This window comes from Galendromus occidentalis, unplaced genomic scaffold (genome assembly GCF_000255335.2).
Source record: "Galendromus occidentalis unplaced genomic scaffold, Mocc_1.1 scf7180000077128, whole genome shotgun sequence".
Taxonomy (NCBI): domain Eukaryota; kingdom Metazoa; phylum Arthropoda; class Arachnida; order Mesostigmata; family Phytoseiidae; genus Galendromus; species Galendromus occidentalis.
Window position 1 is genome coordinate 307,748 of NW_003805116.1, and position 16,255 is coordinate 324,002.

General features: G+C 51.1%; 1 protein-coding gene across 1 annotated transcript; it reads left to right on the forward strand.

Moving 5' to 3' along the window:
- Window positions 1-14,083: 14,083 nt before the first annotated feature.
- On the forward strand, window positions 14,084-15,469 carry LOC100900677 (uncharacterized). Its single transcript, XM_018638673.2, has 2 exons — window positions 14,084-14,246; window positions 14,380-15,469. The coding sequence occupies exons 1-2, from the start codon at window positions 14,084-14,086 to the stop codon at window positions 15,429-15,431; spliced, it is 1,215 nt and encodes a 404-aa protein (XP_018494189.1). The 3' UTR covers window positions 15,432-15,469.
- The last annotated feature ends 786 nt before the right edge of the window (window positions 15,470-16,255 follow it).

The following is a 16,255-nucleotide window of genomic DNA, read 5'->3' on the forward strand; positions in this document are numbered from 1 at the left end:
AAACCCTGCGGAGAGTATAGGGCTCGAACTCGAGCTTATTTCTGAGGATGAACGAGGCGCACACAGCCCCTCTCCGTCTTTCCCCCCTGTGGGAGATCATTGCGGTGTCCAGAGATTTGATTTACGTTTTTTCTGGCAAATAGACTGGGTATATCGATCCGAATGAAAATGCCAACACCGATATTACCGTTATGTTTTAGTCTGGCCGCGAGTGCTTAATTAGGCGGTGACGTCTAGGCAACGCCTGATCCACTTCCTAAGACGCTAAGCGTCCACAGACGGAAGAATGAATGGACGAACGAGGGAACGCTGTGGCGTTTGTGTCGCTGGGAGATGGCTTGGCGCATCATTCTTTTCAAAGCCGGAGGGGAACAGGGCAGCGGAAAAATAGGGAGAAACCTCGGCTCACAGTGTTCCATAAAAAACTTCGGTTGTGTTTGCTCCGGCCCAACGTTGCATCCGAGTCAGACCACGCGTCGTATTCCGGGGGCAAAACTCGCTCCTTTCTGACCAACTCTTCTCTGATTCGAATAAACACGTAATCATCGGGCGAAGAGGTTTGTTTTGCAATGTTCTTAGGTTCCCACAGAGCTCCGAACGAACGACAGGGACGCGCGTAGCGAGGGTATACGGCGGGATCGGAAGATAATCTCAACTCACGAAAGCGAATCATACTTCGATCGAGTCGATTCCGAGTGCAAATTGATGAAAAAGAGTGCTCATCTATGAGACGAAGAAGTGGAAGCAGATGCATCTACCAGAAGTCGAGCAGCAGCTGTCGAGAGGGGGCTCCAAACGACCGGAAGGTTGGGATCGTTGAAGCTTTGTCTGAACTAGCTGGAAACGGAAACATTCGAATTCTTCTCTTGTTTTGTCGTTAGTCTATTTTTCAGGTCTTCCATTTTTCTTTTCTGCTACTCCTGTCGTTCCTTCCTTCTCCGCTCGTTCATGCCACGGAATAGTGAAGTATCGTTCAGAGACAATTTAGCAGCTCGTCGATCCGAAGTTGGCGTCGACGGCAACGGGTCTCGCACATCTTTAAGAATCCCCAACAAAGATGCTGGGGAACAATACGAGATGGAATCGCATGTCGCGAACGATGCTCGCGATCTTCGATCGGCCGACGGCGATCGGCGTTCTCTCCGTCACAGTCAGCACAGAATCAAGACGGAATCAGATGGGCGACGAAGAGCGGGCGGGCGATTCGGAAAATCTCGAGTCTTGAAGAGTTCGTATTCCGGGGGACGAAGTCGAGGCAGGAGCCGGTTCGAGAGCTATCCCTCTCTTGGAGTTGTATCGAATTCAATTCAGTGTCGAAGCGTTCATCGCGGGCTCCAAAGCGAAAGAAAAGAAGAAGAGCACACCTCGACAAGCAGAATGAGCGAGAATAACAACTTCGCGAATTTTGTGCTGAACCCGAGCGGTGACGTACCGCCACGGAGAATGCGACCTCTCAAGCGAGTCCTTCGACACGCGGTGCGACATCCATCAATACAAGGTGTGAGGAAATGTGACTGGGAGGTGCTTCCTTTTTATCCTCGGCTTTAAATCAAAATGTGATCTCAAACGAGGTCAGCGGATGCTCGTCGGAATGCTTTGAGCGGAGCATGCCTAAGAATTAAAAGCGGTCTCCCGAGTAGTCTGAAACGTTCTGCCTCGAGGAGAATGGATGGGTTGCCTTGCAGTTAATTTTCCTACAAACACTGTCAGCTCGGCAGACAGGCGGAGGACCTGAAACAATCACCAGATTCGAACAATGAGGGGAGACGTCCAGCCATTCATTTTCGGAAATCGTCTTGCTTTGATTATTGTTCGAGCAACGCAAAATCGGAAGCGCTGCGTTTCCTACAGAAGAGCTTCCGAAATTTAACGTGGCTAGACGTACATACGTCCCCACCGAAAACCACGAAGCTCAAGGAAAGATCAGTTGAATGAGCACGCGAGCAACCGGAATAGTCTCACATCGCGGTCGGTCCAAGGAATGAAGAATCGGAAAACTCTTAATCCCCCGGTATGGAACGATAGGGAAGGTTCCCGGAGCCTCGCCGATCCCAGCATTTCCAACCGACCCGGAGACTTTCGGATCGTATTGGGTGCCGTTAATGAAATGTGACTCGATATGAGAATCGCGTGCTGCGACAAAGACGCTTCCATGATTGGAAGGGAGGCGTGTGTTATCAGTCACTTTCTTTCTTTAACATACGGTCGCTTTTATACTCCCTGGGAAAATGTGGGAATCGTGTTACGAGGACAGTTTGTCAGTAGTGTGAAAGTGTGACAGCTCATGACTCAACTCCCCCTTAACTCACTCCCAGAACACCTAAAATGAGTGAGGCGACGACGGCAACAGGACAATCATTCAAGCACGCTCCATCTTCTGTGTCGCTGGAGCATCTCGCCAAAAGAAAAACGCTGAGCCACTCACCACCTTGACAAAAAAAAGCACCCGATGGGATACCGACGTGTCCTAGCTGTCGTGAAAATGATAGCCCTTGTTCACACGAATCGCATCCCGTTAACAGACCGCGAGTCAAGTTTTCTATGAATTTGTCACTCGGGTCTCGGGACATCAGATCCATGGCGTATGCCGCCGTGGACGTTTCACTCGAGCTACGGACTTCCCATCGGGGAGAATTAGTTCGGGGAACGAAGGAACGAGCGAACATTCGTCCTTTGTCAACAAGTGTAGAATTTGTCAAATTTGGCAGCGATCAGACTGCTTTCATTTTCATAATAGTGATGATGATGTTACGTAACGGATTTCCTCCTTTTGTCTCCGGGATGGTCGGTGGCGGAGCCGATTGATTATACAAAGCTTTCCGGGGGAGAATTTGAATAATTTTGTTCCGTTCGAGACGAGAAACGAGTTCGACACCAAGAGAGCACTGACAAGGGAAGGAATGATAATAATAATGATAATGAAAACAACAATTCAGAAACGCCCAGATCCGTGTTGTCTGCGTAACGGATGCTCTCGGATAAGGATGACGACTATGATCTCGTTAGACAAAGCGTGGTTACGATCTAGCGGGTTCGCCGCTCGGTCGCGCGGCTCGACATAGGGCGAAGTCCGTATAGCAATTGAGAACGGATAGGGAACTCTCGAAATTCCGCACTTCTCGTCGTTGCGAATGCATACACACAAAAAATCATGCTCGACGACGGGATACGTTCGCATGCTTTTTTGCTTAACCAACACTACCCAAGTGACGTCTCTACGGGAGCCGCTCGTTCTTGTTGACGGTCCGACAAGCAACATCGGAGTCGTTTTGTTGTTTCTCTTTTTTTTTGGCTCAGGAAGTTGGAAAAAAAAGAAAAGCGTCTCACGAAGGCCCAGAACGACATAATTCAGGCATTACGTATGATGAATGATTCTGAACGCCCGGTGAGGATTTCAGGATCCTCGGGTCCAAACTCGGTCGCGAGCTCAGGGATCTTCGCAAAGTTCGAAAAAGCACTGGGATCGGCCTTGCTCGGAAAGCGACGACCCTATTTGAGTCCGGCGTCGGGCCTCCTGTGTGTGAATTGCGTTGATCGTCGACTCCGCAATTACAGTGAATTATACGGGAAAGTTGAACGTTGCTGGTGGCGCTTTCCGCGGCTTCAGTCTCCGGGATAAACTGCACTCGCATCGATCCGAAGCTCGGGCAGTCATCCTAATCAAGAGATGGAATCCCGTCGGATGCAGTCCATATAGAGCCCGTTCCCTCTCTTTCATTCTATACACATCGGATCGAGGAGTGTCCCGAGCGGCTTGATTGGCGCGAATGCGATTATTCGGTTGCGGTTGTTCGAGTGTCTGAGTGAATATACGTTTCGATCGAGGTATTCCTCGTGATTCCCCAGAACGTCTCCGAATCCATTCACACGTTCTCTCTGCCGCCCCATGTAATCTGTGCTGATTGCGTTCCGGCCACCGAGAAAGACCGATGATCGTCCGTTCGGCAGAAGAAGCGACTGCAATCAACATGGAAGTTCCAGGTGCGTCTCCAGCGTTTACCGTTACCCGAATACCGCGTCGATGATGGGTCTACGAGCACTATCGCTGCGGCTCTCGTGAGCTTTGCCGAGACAACAATCTCGAGGAAATGATATCTCCGATTATTTAATTGGCACGCGCCTGTGTTAGTTTTCATGTGCATCTTATTTTGATTTTTCCTTCCTAACTGACGGCTCGACCGCCTGCCGTCGACTGAATTTTCCTTCCGGCGAACGCGCTTCACATTCGTCGGAAGAGCCGTCCGAGTCAGAATTATCAACGATGATAAGCCGGTCCTACACGATGTCAAAGCCTCTCTCCCTCCTACTAAACATGTCAGTGTTTCTCGCCGTCATTCCGCCTCACGATTCCTCACCCCGTCACGGTGTCAAGCGAGGGGTTCTTGTCTCTTCCTCCGGCATTAGCACAAGAATGACCAATGAACGAATTACTGTTATCAGGCACTGGACAGTGTCTTCCACGTTCTCAATCGAGGACTTTTGTTGACACTCCTTCCGTCGGACCTTTGCCGACTGTTGTCGGGTCAAGCGTGGAAGCGACGGCGCGGCGTGTGGCCGGCCTGAGTATCTTTCTCTGGAAGTTCCTTATGCAATAACGTGAACGTTACAGTTCTGCATACGCGAGCTGTAGCTCCGTCGAGCGAGGGTACTTACCGATAATGTAGTCGTACTCGACATTCAGCTTCTTTGCTTGGAACGGTACCACTTGTTCGCCGAACCGAACGAAAATGAACGCCGAGAAGGGAATCAAAGCCGGTAGAATCGGAACATCGAACACCGGCCGTCCGCCTTCGGACCCGTAGAACGCATCACACCCGTGGAATTGATTCAATACCACGAGCAACGAAGTACAACAGCCTAACAGAGAAGCAACGGTCGACGTCGTCGTCGAGCGTCGGAGTAGGCGCATTCTCATCCCTTGTGTTCACTATGGCACAATCACTATTCACTTATTCATTAATTCATGGCAACGCACGACCGGATGAATAGCTGCTCTTGACATCCAGCGTTGAGTGAGCTCTTAGACGCTCTCTGACGCTCGGACCCCTCTGTCGAGCTCTCGATATCGATCGACGATCCTCTCGACGACCGCTGGAACCGTCCGGATTCCCGCAGTGGAATTGTTGACGACCGGTCGGATGATGATCGACCAGCCAGAGAAACCGAGCGACGAAGGTGGTCTGTCTCTTTGAGTAGCAAACAGACGAATCGGAGCTCTGCGCCGAGATTAACTCAAAGCAGAGGAACCGGCCCGCCGGAGATCCGGAGCTCGAGGTCTCCCTCGGAAGGAAATTTCGAAGAAAAATCAGAGCAACAGGAGCGGCGCGCGAACAGTTGGCACGAGAAGTGGGGGTTCCGAGCACTTTGGTTGGAATGTTCCGCGTGTTGTTATCCGAGTGTTTGATTCTGCAGCCGCCGCTAGCCGTTCTATCCGGCACCGAACAGCGAAGACGCAGCGCGCTGTCAGACCATCTGACGCTTTCGACGTTCCAAGCTCCGGGCCGGACCTCAACTCGCTTTCCCTTTCATCAAAGGGAGCGAACGAGCCAGCGTCTTCTTCCACCGAAACACACACACACACGCACACACACCTTCGCTCGGATTCGTAGCTGGCAAAATGACTGGATGCCTGTCTTAACTGACTGACTGACTGCCTACCTGCCTTCTTGGCACGGTGGCGAGCCGGCTAGCGGGATGCTTCGGTATTCCTCCCGGCCCGCCAGTCTAGCGCCGGGCTCGCTCGCCGGCAAGGGCGCCAACGCCGCGTTTCAGATTCACCTCATAAACCACTGCCCGTACAAATCGCAATGTTCTGGAAAAAATGATTCAGAATTTTTATGTCAGCTGTTGATGGCAGCCGCCGCCTGTGTCGCGGAAAAGTACCGTCATTCGGAGTTTTACTGTCGAACTGAAGTGGCGGGCTCCATCTCACGGGACGAATCGGTCGTAAGTCGGAAGTCGGAACTCGACTGTCGGCAGTTTCCTATGAGGTTCGGGAGTCCCAACAGGAGTTGGGTGTTTCTTCCGCCGAGGAGAGTCGTTATTCGGTTTTAGACGTCTTACTTGACCGTTCCGTGATTACGCGCGGGTCCTGAATGTTGGCCGGATGCCGCCGCCCTGACCTCTCTAACAGAGACACGGACAGCGAGTCAATCCGTCGGTCCGACAGTAAGAAATCAATCAGTCAGTCAGTCAGTCAGTCAGTCAGTCAGTCAGTCAGTCAGTCAGTCAGTCAGTCAGTCAAGCGGTCGAAGAGTCAGTCTTTCGGCCGGTCTATCAGCAGGGGCTCGAGTCTGAGGGACGCTTCGCGACCAGAATTCCTTCCGTGATTGAGATCATCATTTCGACGAATGCCTCCGACGACAAGCGCTTGTCATTCAATGACTGCTCGATTCGAGGCATCATTGTTCGCTGCTGCCGGATCTCGTGGTTCTCGCTTAGAGCTCGTTAACTCGCAGAAAGCCTCTTTCATTAGGTTTCCAATTGATGTCATCTGATGATGTGGGAAGGTGGCCGCAGAGTCGATTTGTGTTATCGTCGAAGAGCTGTCTGAGACGACACCTGGACTCACCGAAGGCGTCAGTCGAACACAAACCGTGTGATATAACACGGAACTGCATTCAGAATAGTAACAACGGGACTCTGTAAAAAAACAAACCGCAAAGCAGTAGTAGTAGTAGTAGGTAGTACCAAACAGCATTTGAAACGGGAACCGCTTTTGAGACTGTTTGGCAGTATATATTCAAAGTTTTGCGGCGAATAAACGTTCCGTCGGACGTTGATGGGGTTTGCAAAAAAGTAATGGTCTCTAGAAAAAACTTTGAAACGAATTTGGACGAGAACGGGGGAAGGTGGAGTTCAAGCCTTCCTTCCCGGACAGACAGAGATGAAGCTCCTTATCAACGTGAACCGAACACGCCTCGTCATAAGCCTGATCGGAGAGAAGCTCATATCTAAACACACCAAGTCTCAATCAGTGGGGAAAATCGGAGACGATTCAGCCTCAGCAGGAACGTCTCCCACAAGAAGGTCTTTCCGATTTCCGGTTTCTCCCAATCGCTAGGGTGCCATCATCCTCCGTTTTCTTCACTCGGGCTATAAATCTCGATAATCTCGCTCGCGTCGACTTAGCCGATGGCACGATCGAATGGAAGCTGAACTGAGGTCTCATGTGTAACTAACTGAGGCTAGTGAACGAAAAAATTAAATGACAGAAGACACGTACGGGGGAGAAATCCGCTCATTGATCTAGGTCGACGATTTCGCGACTCATTCCGGACACCATCATCGCACGTGACCGCTCAAAATCCTCTTCTATCGAATTTATGTCTGTATCGGCTGGCAGTCTGGGGTCGAAGATGCCACCGCTCAGAAGTGATCAGCAGGAAGCATGTCGCAGCACAGGAGTGAACCCTGAAAGCTGATGCTTGCCATGATCGGTGGGCTCTGAGGGCTTCTGTGGGGGACTGGGCAAACTTCTGAAAGCATCCGCTTCATCGTCTGTCTCTCTAAGATTCTCGTCAAGGGATTGCGGAGGCCGGAAAGGGATGGATGAGGCACCTCGATTGTAGCTCTGATAAGTGTAATGCTCCTAGTCCTATTGTGAATCAGTCATGACCCATCCCTTCCTACCCAAGTTGTAATCTTTCGATTGGAGTGATTCCCCCTTCTGACCTCTCCCGAGGCTAGCATGTAGGCTGGTGGTTTTCCGTGAACGCGAACTTTCCTCTTGAGGCGCGAACGACCTCAGCACTTGGAAGCTGTTTGCATTTGTCATTGCGTTGAAAAATCGCTGACTGAGTGTGCCATATCCGAGCCTCAGTGAGAATTCAGTCGACAGTTTTAACAACGCAGAAGGAAACGCAAAACTCAAGGCTCGAATTTCTCGACAGCTACGACATCCTGCTTCACCGCATCTTTGGCGTGTGTCAAATTCGTCATCTCGCTGTTTCCTAGGAGAAATCCCAGAGCCAATCGGTTATTCATGAATGTTCTCATGAATTGAATCTGAGCTCGTCAGAGAGAAGCAGTCCCGACTCCAGGAGCGAATTCATCTGCAGAAGCACCGCGATCAAAAGTTCCCGGGACTTGCTTGTCCGAAGAACATCGACCAATCATATTGAGCAAGTTTTTCCGCTGGTCGCTCGATCCCGGGATCGATGATGTTCTCAGAGACGCTGATTGGAGGCCCCAGCTCCCGAAGTCAGTCATCCGTATCGACTGGAGTGATTCTTCAATAGAATCGAATCGTCGTCCCTGAATATTTCGATAAATACATATATACATAAACATATATTGAAAGGTAAGGTCATCTGCTCAAAGTATCGCGTTGACGCGGGGTTTTCGAGGCTTTGGATGGATGCAGTCAGATCACCGTTTCGTTGTCGGCTTGTCAAGAAGAGCGAAAGACAAACATAGCAAGTCCATCCAATACTCGGGAGTTCAATCTCCTAGTTCGCACTTTCGAAACCAATGCTTGAGAAATGTTATGGCGTTGGAGCTACTTGAGCTTGCGAGGCACAGAAAACGCGAAGATTCACTTCCGAAAATTATCGGGAATCGGAAGCTGTGATGAGAATCTCAGACAAAAAAAAATAAACACCATTATTTTATCCTCGAGCCATCGATCGCCTCTACTTTGATCGCTGGGCGAAAACTTACATATATAGTGTGCAGAGAACAAAAATGAGAGCTGATAATTTGAAAAAAAAATTGCCCCCATATCTCTCCTGGAGTCTTTGGTTTGAATTAGATTATCTTCAGACACTTCCATCAACCGATTTCCCATAACGGATCCGCGATTCGGGGATTCGGGAGCACTGGTTTTGAGATATACATCTAGTGGAACAGAGATAATTTCATCGGGAAGCGAATCCATCCCTAATAGAGATTACGTAATGGAGCCGCATGATTCCTATTCGGTATTCCTGCTGTAATCGGTTAGCTGCTCATTCGAAAGCAGTTTCGAGTTTCGGGAAGTGCCTTTTTCACGTTTTGAGGAATCACCCGAATTTAGCGACGTATTCATTCTCCGCGACTAGGGAGTCCGAAGCGGCTGTCGGCGCCCATCGGAAGCACTACGCTCGGGAATAATGAAGTGCTTAAGGGTCCGGCGTTCTTGTTACCCGTTACGAATGGTTATTTGAATGAATATTTGTCAGTTTAAACTTCTTCCTGGAGCCCGATTGTCAAATGGGCACAAACAACATTAATGATCAGGACCAAAAGTATATGAGATATTGAGAATTCAAGTCTCTGTTTTCACTCTCGGAGTCGGAGCTCTCAGCCCCATTTCCCCCTGCAATTAGAGGGAAATAGAAGAATGGCACCTATCGTTCGCATCCTCTCCGGTTCGGGATCAGTCTGTGGACCATTACCGATGGCTCCGGCGTATCTGTGTCTGACTTGACTACCCGGATGCGAGCGGAATCATTGAAGTTCGATTTTCGATTCACCTAGTGATGATCGAACATCGGCCTCCACTGTTGAAAACTTGAACGCCAGACGGGCGGTCCATTTATTGAACCGATGGAAACTGAGCGTGATTGCGTGTACGCTCACGGCAGTATATCGCGCGAGGATTGGTGTGTTTGTTCCTCCGATTCCCCTCATGACGACCAATCGTAGAACTTGGCGCTGATTACGGCCGAGCTCAGCCGCCGAGCGGTAGGATCTAATTCTTCTGACTGTTCACACGGCTTGTTACGAGCGCTCGGCGAAATGCATTGATGAAATGCGCATCTTCCAATTCCCCCCCTCTCATCAGAATTCTGATCTTCTCCACACGGATGCAGCGCACGTGCCTGACGTGTGAGAAGCCGTTGGGGACCCGGGCCCGCTATGAAGCGCCTTCGAGGCATCTGCAATTTGTTCCTTGGCGCACATTCGGTATAGGAACGTAGCAAGGCATGCTCTTGGTCCTTAATAAGAAGCGCCGATAAACGGGCCTTTCGAAAGCTAGCATCTATCTCGAGCCAGAATATGGACGATGGCTACGACCGTGGCGAGTCCCTGACTCGGTACATTGGAACAAGATCGCCGCTTACATCGGCTCTGGCTCGCTGGATTTTCCTGCGTATTCTGCTGGATACGTCCGTGAGTCGCTTCCGTACGTAGAACCTACATTTTCCTCATTCTTGAAGGAGCTCCCGAGACCGAACGAGGAACAAGCGAGACTCAGCATGATCCTCCTACCGCCTCCCGCACGCAATTCCATTTTTGGGACTTCAAGCGTACTCGCTCCATGGATCGGGATAAGTGTCCACCGGGATTCTACTGAAATGGAATTCGGGGAATCGTGACAGCTTTGAGAATTCCTAGAGGATTTGGTTCGATCGATTATCGCATCCGAACGGGATCGCTTCAGGATACGGTTTTTGTGGTTGAGGCTTCGGGTTCCGGTTGTGCTTCCTCATCACTAAGCACATTCCGAACGCTCATAGCTGCACAGTTCGTCTCCGCCTGAAATCGCAGAACGTTCGCACTCGATACCGATACTGAAAATATGTACACATGAAACTTCGGAGTGGTCCCCGGGACCCGAAGCCTGAGCTGGAGCTTGAGCAGCGGCCGAGTCTCCCGAAAATTGTTTCAGGAAAACGCTCCACGCGATTTCGTCCCGACTTTCGCGAGCTTCTCAACTTCACTGAATCAGTAGAGTTCTCCGGGATCAGGGCGAGAGGTGCAATGAATACCCTGATGTTGGATGTTGCTCGACGACGGGTTCGATGGCACGAATGTTATTGCGTACGTGTCGCCGCTTCCCCTTGGTGAGACGATGGAATATCCCATACCAATGATCGGAGGCTCACCAGCAAGCAAGCACAGCGATTGGGGAGCCTCTCCGTACGAAGCGACCGCTCGTGCTCGCCGGACCTCCCGAATACGATGTTATTCGTCCCGGGATTCCGGAACCATATACACATGTATGCAGGTACGGGTGATGACACTCATTGAAGTTTAATAAATTGTCTCTTCTCGAGTTGCCTGCACGATGCCAATCGTACTTGTGACTTTTGCATTGATTTTCTCGAGCCGGCCCTCATGTAATCACCGATCGAGTCTTCTCGACTCAATCTCTTGCATGTCGGTATCTGAGGTGGCTTGCGTTCTGGGATTAGGCAGAAAAAAAATCTTCAAAACCCGGAATCGCGAGCCCGATCGGAAACTGGTATATAGAGCAGAATCTTCAATGGATGGATCGCCCATTCTCTCTCTCAATCGCTCACCACCGCTCAATCAATGAAGGGTGCAGCATTCACGTAGACCGGCTATGGATGAGCGAGGTTTGCCGGGCACTGACGTGGGTGGTGCGGCTAATTCGACGATACTCGTATAATCTTCTCATTCTGCGGCTGAAACACACTTGGAAGAACCCTTGCGGGCCCCGGCCTGTATGCGCACGAGTCGCATTACCGGAAGAACCGTAACCCCGAAATCACGGTTCGTCATAAAAAAAAACTGCAGAAAACAACAATACGGACCGTCGTCGGTCTGCGGACTCCCCAGTGATCACAAGTCCGATCAAGATACTGTTGATATGATCGGCGAAGACCATTGTTATCGCAGCGTAGCGTCAGCATGAAATGCGATCAAGTGCCTCCGGCTCCTGCTCTCTGGTCAAGGCGGGCAGACCACAGATATGAGATCCGGAGCGGAAATTATCTCCACCTGGGACGACTGCGTGGTTCCTATTCTGCGAGCTTGCTTGTTTTGTACGAAATCGCTGCGCTTCGTTTGTGTAAATCGATTTCAGATCAAGTTGAACTGTTCGCAGATGTTCTCTCCGAAGGCGGCAGTTGCGGCGCCGCGTCATTTCAAGTCGCGCCAGCCGGATTGGTGTCTTCGGCGGCAGCGAAACGACTGAAGACTGTTGATGGCGAGCAGAAGCGCAGAAACGACGAATATTGTAGCATTTTTTTGTTGCGTCGAGAAAGAATTCTCTTTGTTTCATATGAAGTCCGCTCCCGACCACGTAAACGGAACATTCATTTTGTCTGCTCCGATTTCTAGGATAAGTGCGGCACTCGAATAAGCTGAAAGTGCAGCTCCGAACACAGTAAGGGGGAATTCCGCACGAGATCGTTTGACAGCCTTCGAGGGGAGAACCGAGACGCATTCCAAGTATTCTCATCCATCTCCTCGATGTGGAAATATTCCTGGAAGAAATAGCTGAGAAATGCCCTCCGCGGAAAAATGAGATGCCTCCGGCGCGTTCCAATCGGGAGCCGTCCTGCCATCCGGTAGCGTGGCGTTACCCATGTCTCGATCCCGATTTTGACGGGAATCCTGGCAATCTGGCTCCGAAAAGGATCTGGAGGGTCCTCCGTTTCGACAAGCCCTCAGTCGCACGATGGCAGTGGGTGACAAGTTGTCTCAAGCGGCAACGGAAGATGAAGCGCGCATTGTCTCGTCAATGGAAATCTTCTTCCGGCGACATTGTCTCCATCGGGCAGCAGAGTCAGTCTTCAATTGACTGCTCCCAGAACAACGGACTGACGCCCTCAGAAGAAGGAGAACATTGTTTATAGCTGGAGGAAACTAGTTATACGACTCCGATACACTGACTTGGGCCCGTTTGCTTTCCGGATCGGACTGATTGACGGGTGGCAGTGGGTCGGCGTTGTTGACGTGTTCATTTGCAGGGTCCGGCCGTCAGGGTGTTAAAGCACGATGTTTAACGAGCGACGATTGAGCTTCTCAGTCAGACTGGACTTCTCTTCTGAAGGCGAGGTCTTCATCGGGCCCGAGCTGTCTTCCATGAGAAAAAGCGGGTCTATCTCTCCGCATAGAATCGGAGTGTTTTCGGGTGAAGGGAAGATAGGCCGAATATCTGGAGTCCGAAGTCCATGAATAATTATTATCTTCGCTTCAATGCACTTCTCGCGGTACTGACTGAGTGAGTGTAACCATGATCGACAGTCGATGAATCGGTTCAGAGACGCCGTCCTGGAGCCGGGGAGCTCTCTTCATCAAGGAGAGAGCTCGGGGATGTGGAGGTGACGGAATATCGTAAATCATGTAAATAGTCGGAGAATAACCGTAAATAACTAATGATTTTATGTCTGAGCTTCTGTAACGAGATGAAAGGTGCTCAAGCAACAAAATGGAGATACCGTTGGTGGCCAACGCACTATAACAGGGTCGTGGTTGTTACGATTATGTGTGTGTGTGTTTATTCCAGAAGTTATATCAGAAGTTGTGGGTGTGGGTCTTCTTTCTGAAAGGGTCCCTAGGAACAAAAGTATGTATTGCCTTGACAATGTTTAGTGCGAGAGCCGTGTGTGAGTATAAATTGGCTCTCGGCAAGCATCCGCTTATCACACACAGTTGGATTCGCCGAGTGGCATACCCCAAGACTGTCTGTGAAGTGGAGTGCTCATGAAGTTCTTGTAAGTGGTCTCCGAGTGTCAATTCGAAGTTTCCTCCGTGCGGTGGTCCTCTGGATATACACATATAGAGCTCCTAGCGATTGCCGCCCCCCTCGGCCAGATTACGGTCTTTAGTCCAGTGCCCAATCGAATGCGGAGTGCTCCGAGACGTCGATTCGACATGATTGGTAGAGCTTGAAAGCATCACTTGCTGACACATCAATCGGACTCGCATGTACAGAGCAATTAGTCAAACACTCACTCGACTATAGCGGCGCGCGGTGGTGAGTTTTTTTCCGTGAATTGACATTCGTCTGCGAAGATGTGCTGGGGAAGTCCAGACGGAGATTTTCTCGCGACGTCACCGCTGCTCTGGCGAACGTCGCGATCGCCACCGCCGCCGCTGCTGTAATAGGTACGCGTTCCGGCCGAGGGAGTCCATTCTCTGGAGCTCAGAAAGAGCAACCTCGTGGAATTAAGCGCTCATTCCAGCCTCAGCCACCGCGACGAACGTTCGCTCCACATCACTTCTGATGCTTTCCCCCCGAGAGTACGTCTCCTAGGAGCCGACTGAGACTTGAAACGTTCCCGTTTCGCGTTCATCTCGCTCGATGTCAATCTGGTCTCTCTCAGGATCTCGGTCGATGCGTTCCACTGTCTATGCGTATCGCTGAGGTCTTGCAGGATCGATTCCTGATTTTCATCGCGGATCCATGGTGAAGTGCTTCTCAAATACACTCAAGATTGTGCGTTGCAGGATCCTGCCGCTGCTCCTGGTGGTGGCTTATGCCTACGCCCAAAATGACCTTGAAGACGACGACCAAGACGACAGTCCACTGAGCTTGATCCAACAGGAATTCGGGGAGAAGCCGCCGCGTAAGCAGAATCAGAGAGCTCCTCGTCGGATAAAACTGATAAATCTCCCATTCCGGAAAATTGGCGATTTTTGCTCAAAACATCGACTTCTCATATCATATTATTAAAAATCATAATATTATTTGATTCCCAGGTCGGCGGACCGAGGGAGGCCCCTCATCCCTGGGAAAACAGCCCGGAGGGTCGCCCTCATCGTCCTCCCCGTACGGAGGGTCTTCAGTCCCCGAGTTCGATCCTGCGCTGCCCTCGTTACAGTCTTCAACAGCTTACGCCGAAGCCACGCCACCATCCGCTCAATCCACGTCTTTCGCCGGAGACCTCGACCAACCGACCACGATATCGCCGTTCTCAGCTCCAGCCACCACTCTGCCCCCGCCATCGAGCCTCGGACTCGGGAACGAATCTCCGGTACAAGATCATCGGGACCGACTCCCACCGGATGAGATCAGCCGGCGTACCGATGAAGTGAAACCTCCCGGCTACGTCGACGACCGAAACGCGGCGCTGCTCTACCGACATGGATACTCAGGCTTTCGGGACCGTTCGGGACTACTTCCCGTAGACCTCTCCTTCGCCAGTCGACTGCACGCTCTTCTGCCGCCTGTGGCACGGAACGACGAGAACCGTGCCCCAAGACCTTTCAATTTCGCGTACATCTCACCAACCGAGGCGGGGGGCGCGCATTCTCGTTCGGAAGTTGCCGACGCCGCGGGACGTCGTGTCGGTTACTACACGATCCGTCAACCGAACGGTCACGTTCGACGCGTTAACTATATCGCCGATCACAACGGGTTCCGCGCAGAAGTTCTTACCAACGAGCCCGGAACAGACAATCAGAACACCGCTGGAGCAATCTTCCGCTCCTCTGCGGCCTTACCCTACCCTGAGCGCTTGTCTGGACCCGGAGTGCCAGCATCGGGCCTTCCGCCGTCGTCGATTCCAGTTCACACTCCCACGGGCGGCCTGGCCCACGGATTACCAACGCCGCTCGCGATCACACCGACGGGACTTCCGCTGAGTCCTTCGGACGTTTCCCGTCCCCTGAATCCCCTGCGGTATCCAACAGCCGGAGATTTGGAGAGCCGCTACAGGTTTCCAGGCGGGAGCCTTTTCCCAGACCTACGAATGCGTTACGTGCGAATTCCTGATGGTTTCCGAGCAGTCTTGGTGCCATTGCATTCTTAATCGGTCGACCTCTCTGTAAATATTATGGAAGCCTTCAACTCCCTGATGTAGAATCACCCGGTTCTCGGTGGTGTCTTGAGACCGATGTCGACAATTTAGAGAAGTTTATTATTCTCTATCAAAATCTAATTTAAGATGTCTCTCCGGTCATCGCTTGTGAAACAATAAACTCGAGAGCTTAGGACAGTAGCGGCTTCTGACCATCCCCTGATGATTAACTGCATGTTCCAGTCCGCTCCGGAAGTAGGCACCTCCCTGGAATTGAAGCAGCCAGACTTCTTGCATGAATCCGCTTATCTCGGTCAGTCCAAGAGCAGTGCTTCATCGAATGAGCCAGCCATGAATTCGGTTGGGTTCTCATGCAACTTGAACTTCGGAGAGCTCTCGCGACCGAAGAAAACACATCGAAGCCATTTCTAAGTCTTCTGGCCGATGAATCCTCTCAGATCTCGGCTCGGTAGTTTCCAAAATTCGGAGGATCTCAGAAAGGCATTCGAGCAGGGTCGTGAATAGGTGCTTGGGGAGGGAAGGTTGGAGGTTCGCCATGGTCTCTAATAGCTGAATCTTGCAAGGACCCGGGAAAGAACTCAATCATAACATTGCAATGTCCCATTCGAGCAGCAGGGTTCTAGCGGAACGCCCTTCCAACGAGATGAGCTCAATGTTATCCGGATAAACCTGGTGCTAAATGCGAATTCAGTGGCACCAGACAGTCAGCGTGACTGATCCTGTGCCGCGGTGACAGCAGCGACATCGGAGGCAGACGACAGCGGCTCCTCTTGTTTACAAACAAAACGATTGCTGCGGCTGTGATCATAATCAAA

Excerpts from the sequence above, each read along its gene's own strand:
- LOC100900677 (XM_018638673.2), top strand. The coding sequence starts at position 14,084 with ATGGTGAAGTGCTTCTCAAATACACTCAAGATTGTGCGTTGCAGGATC. Across the intron at positions 14,247-14,379 it reads ATTCGGGGAGAAGCCGCCGC|GTCGGCGGACCGAGGGAGGC; the intron begins GTAAGCAGAATC and ends TTTGATTCCCAG.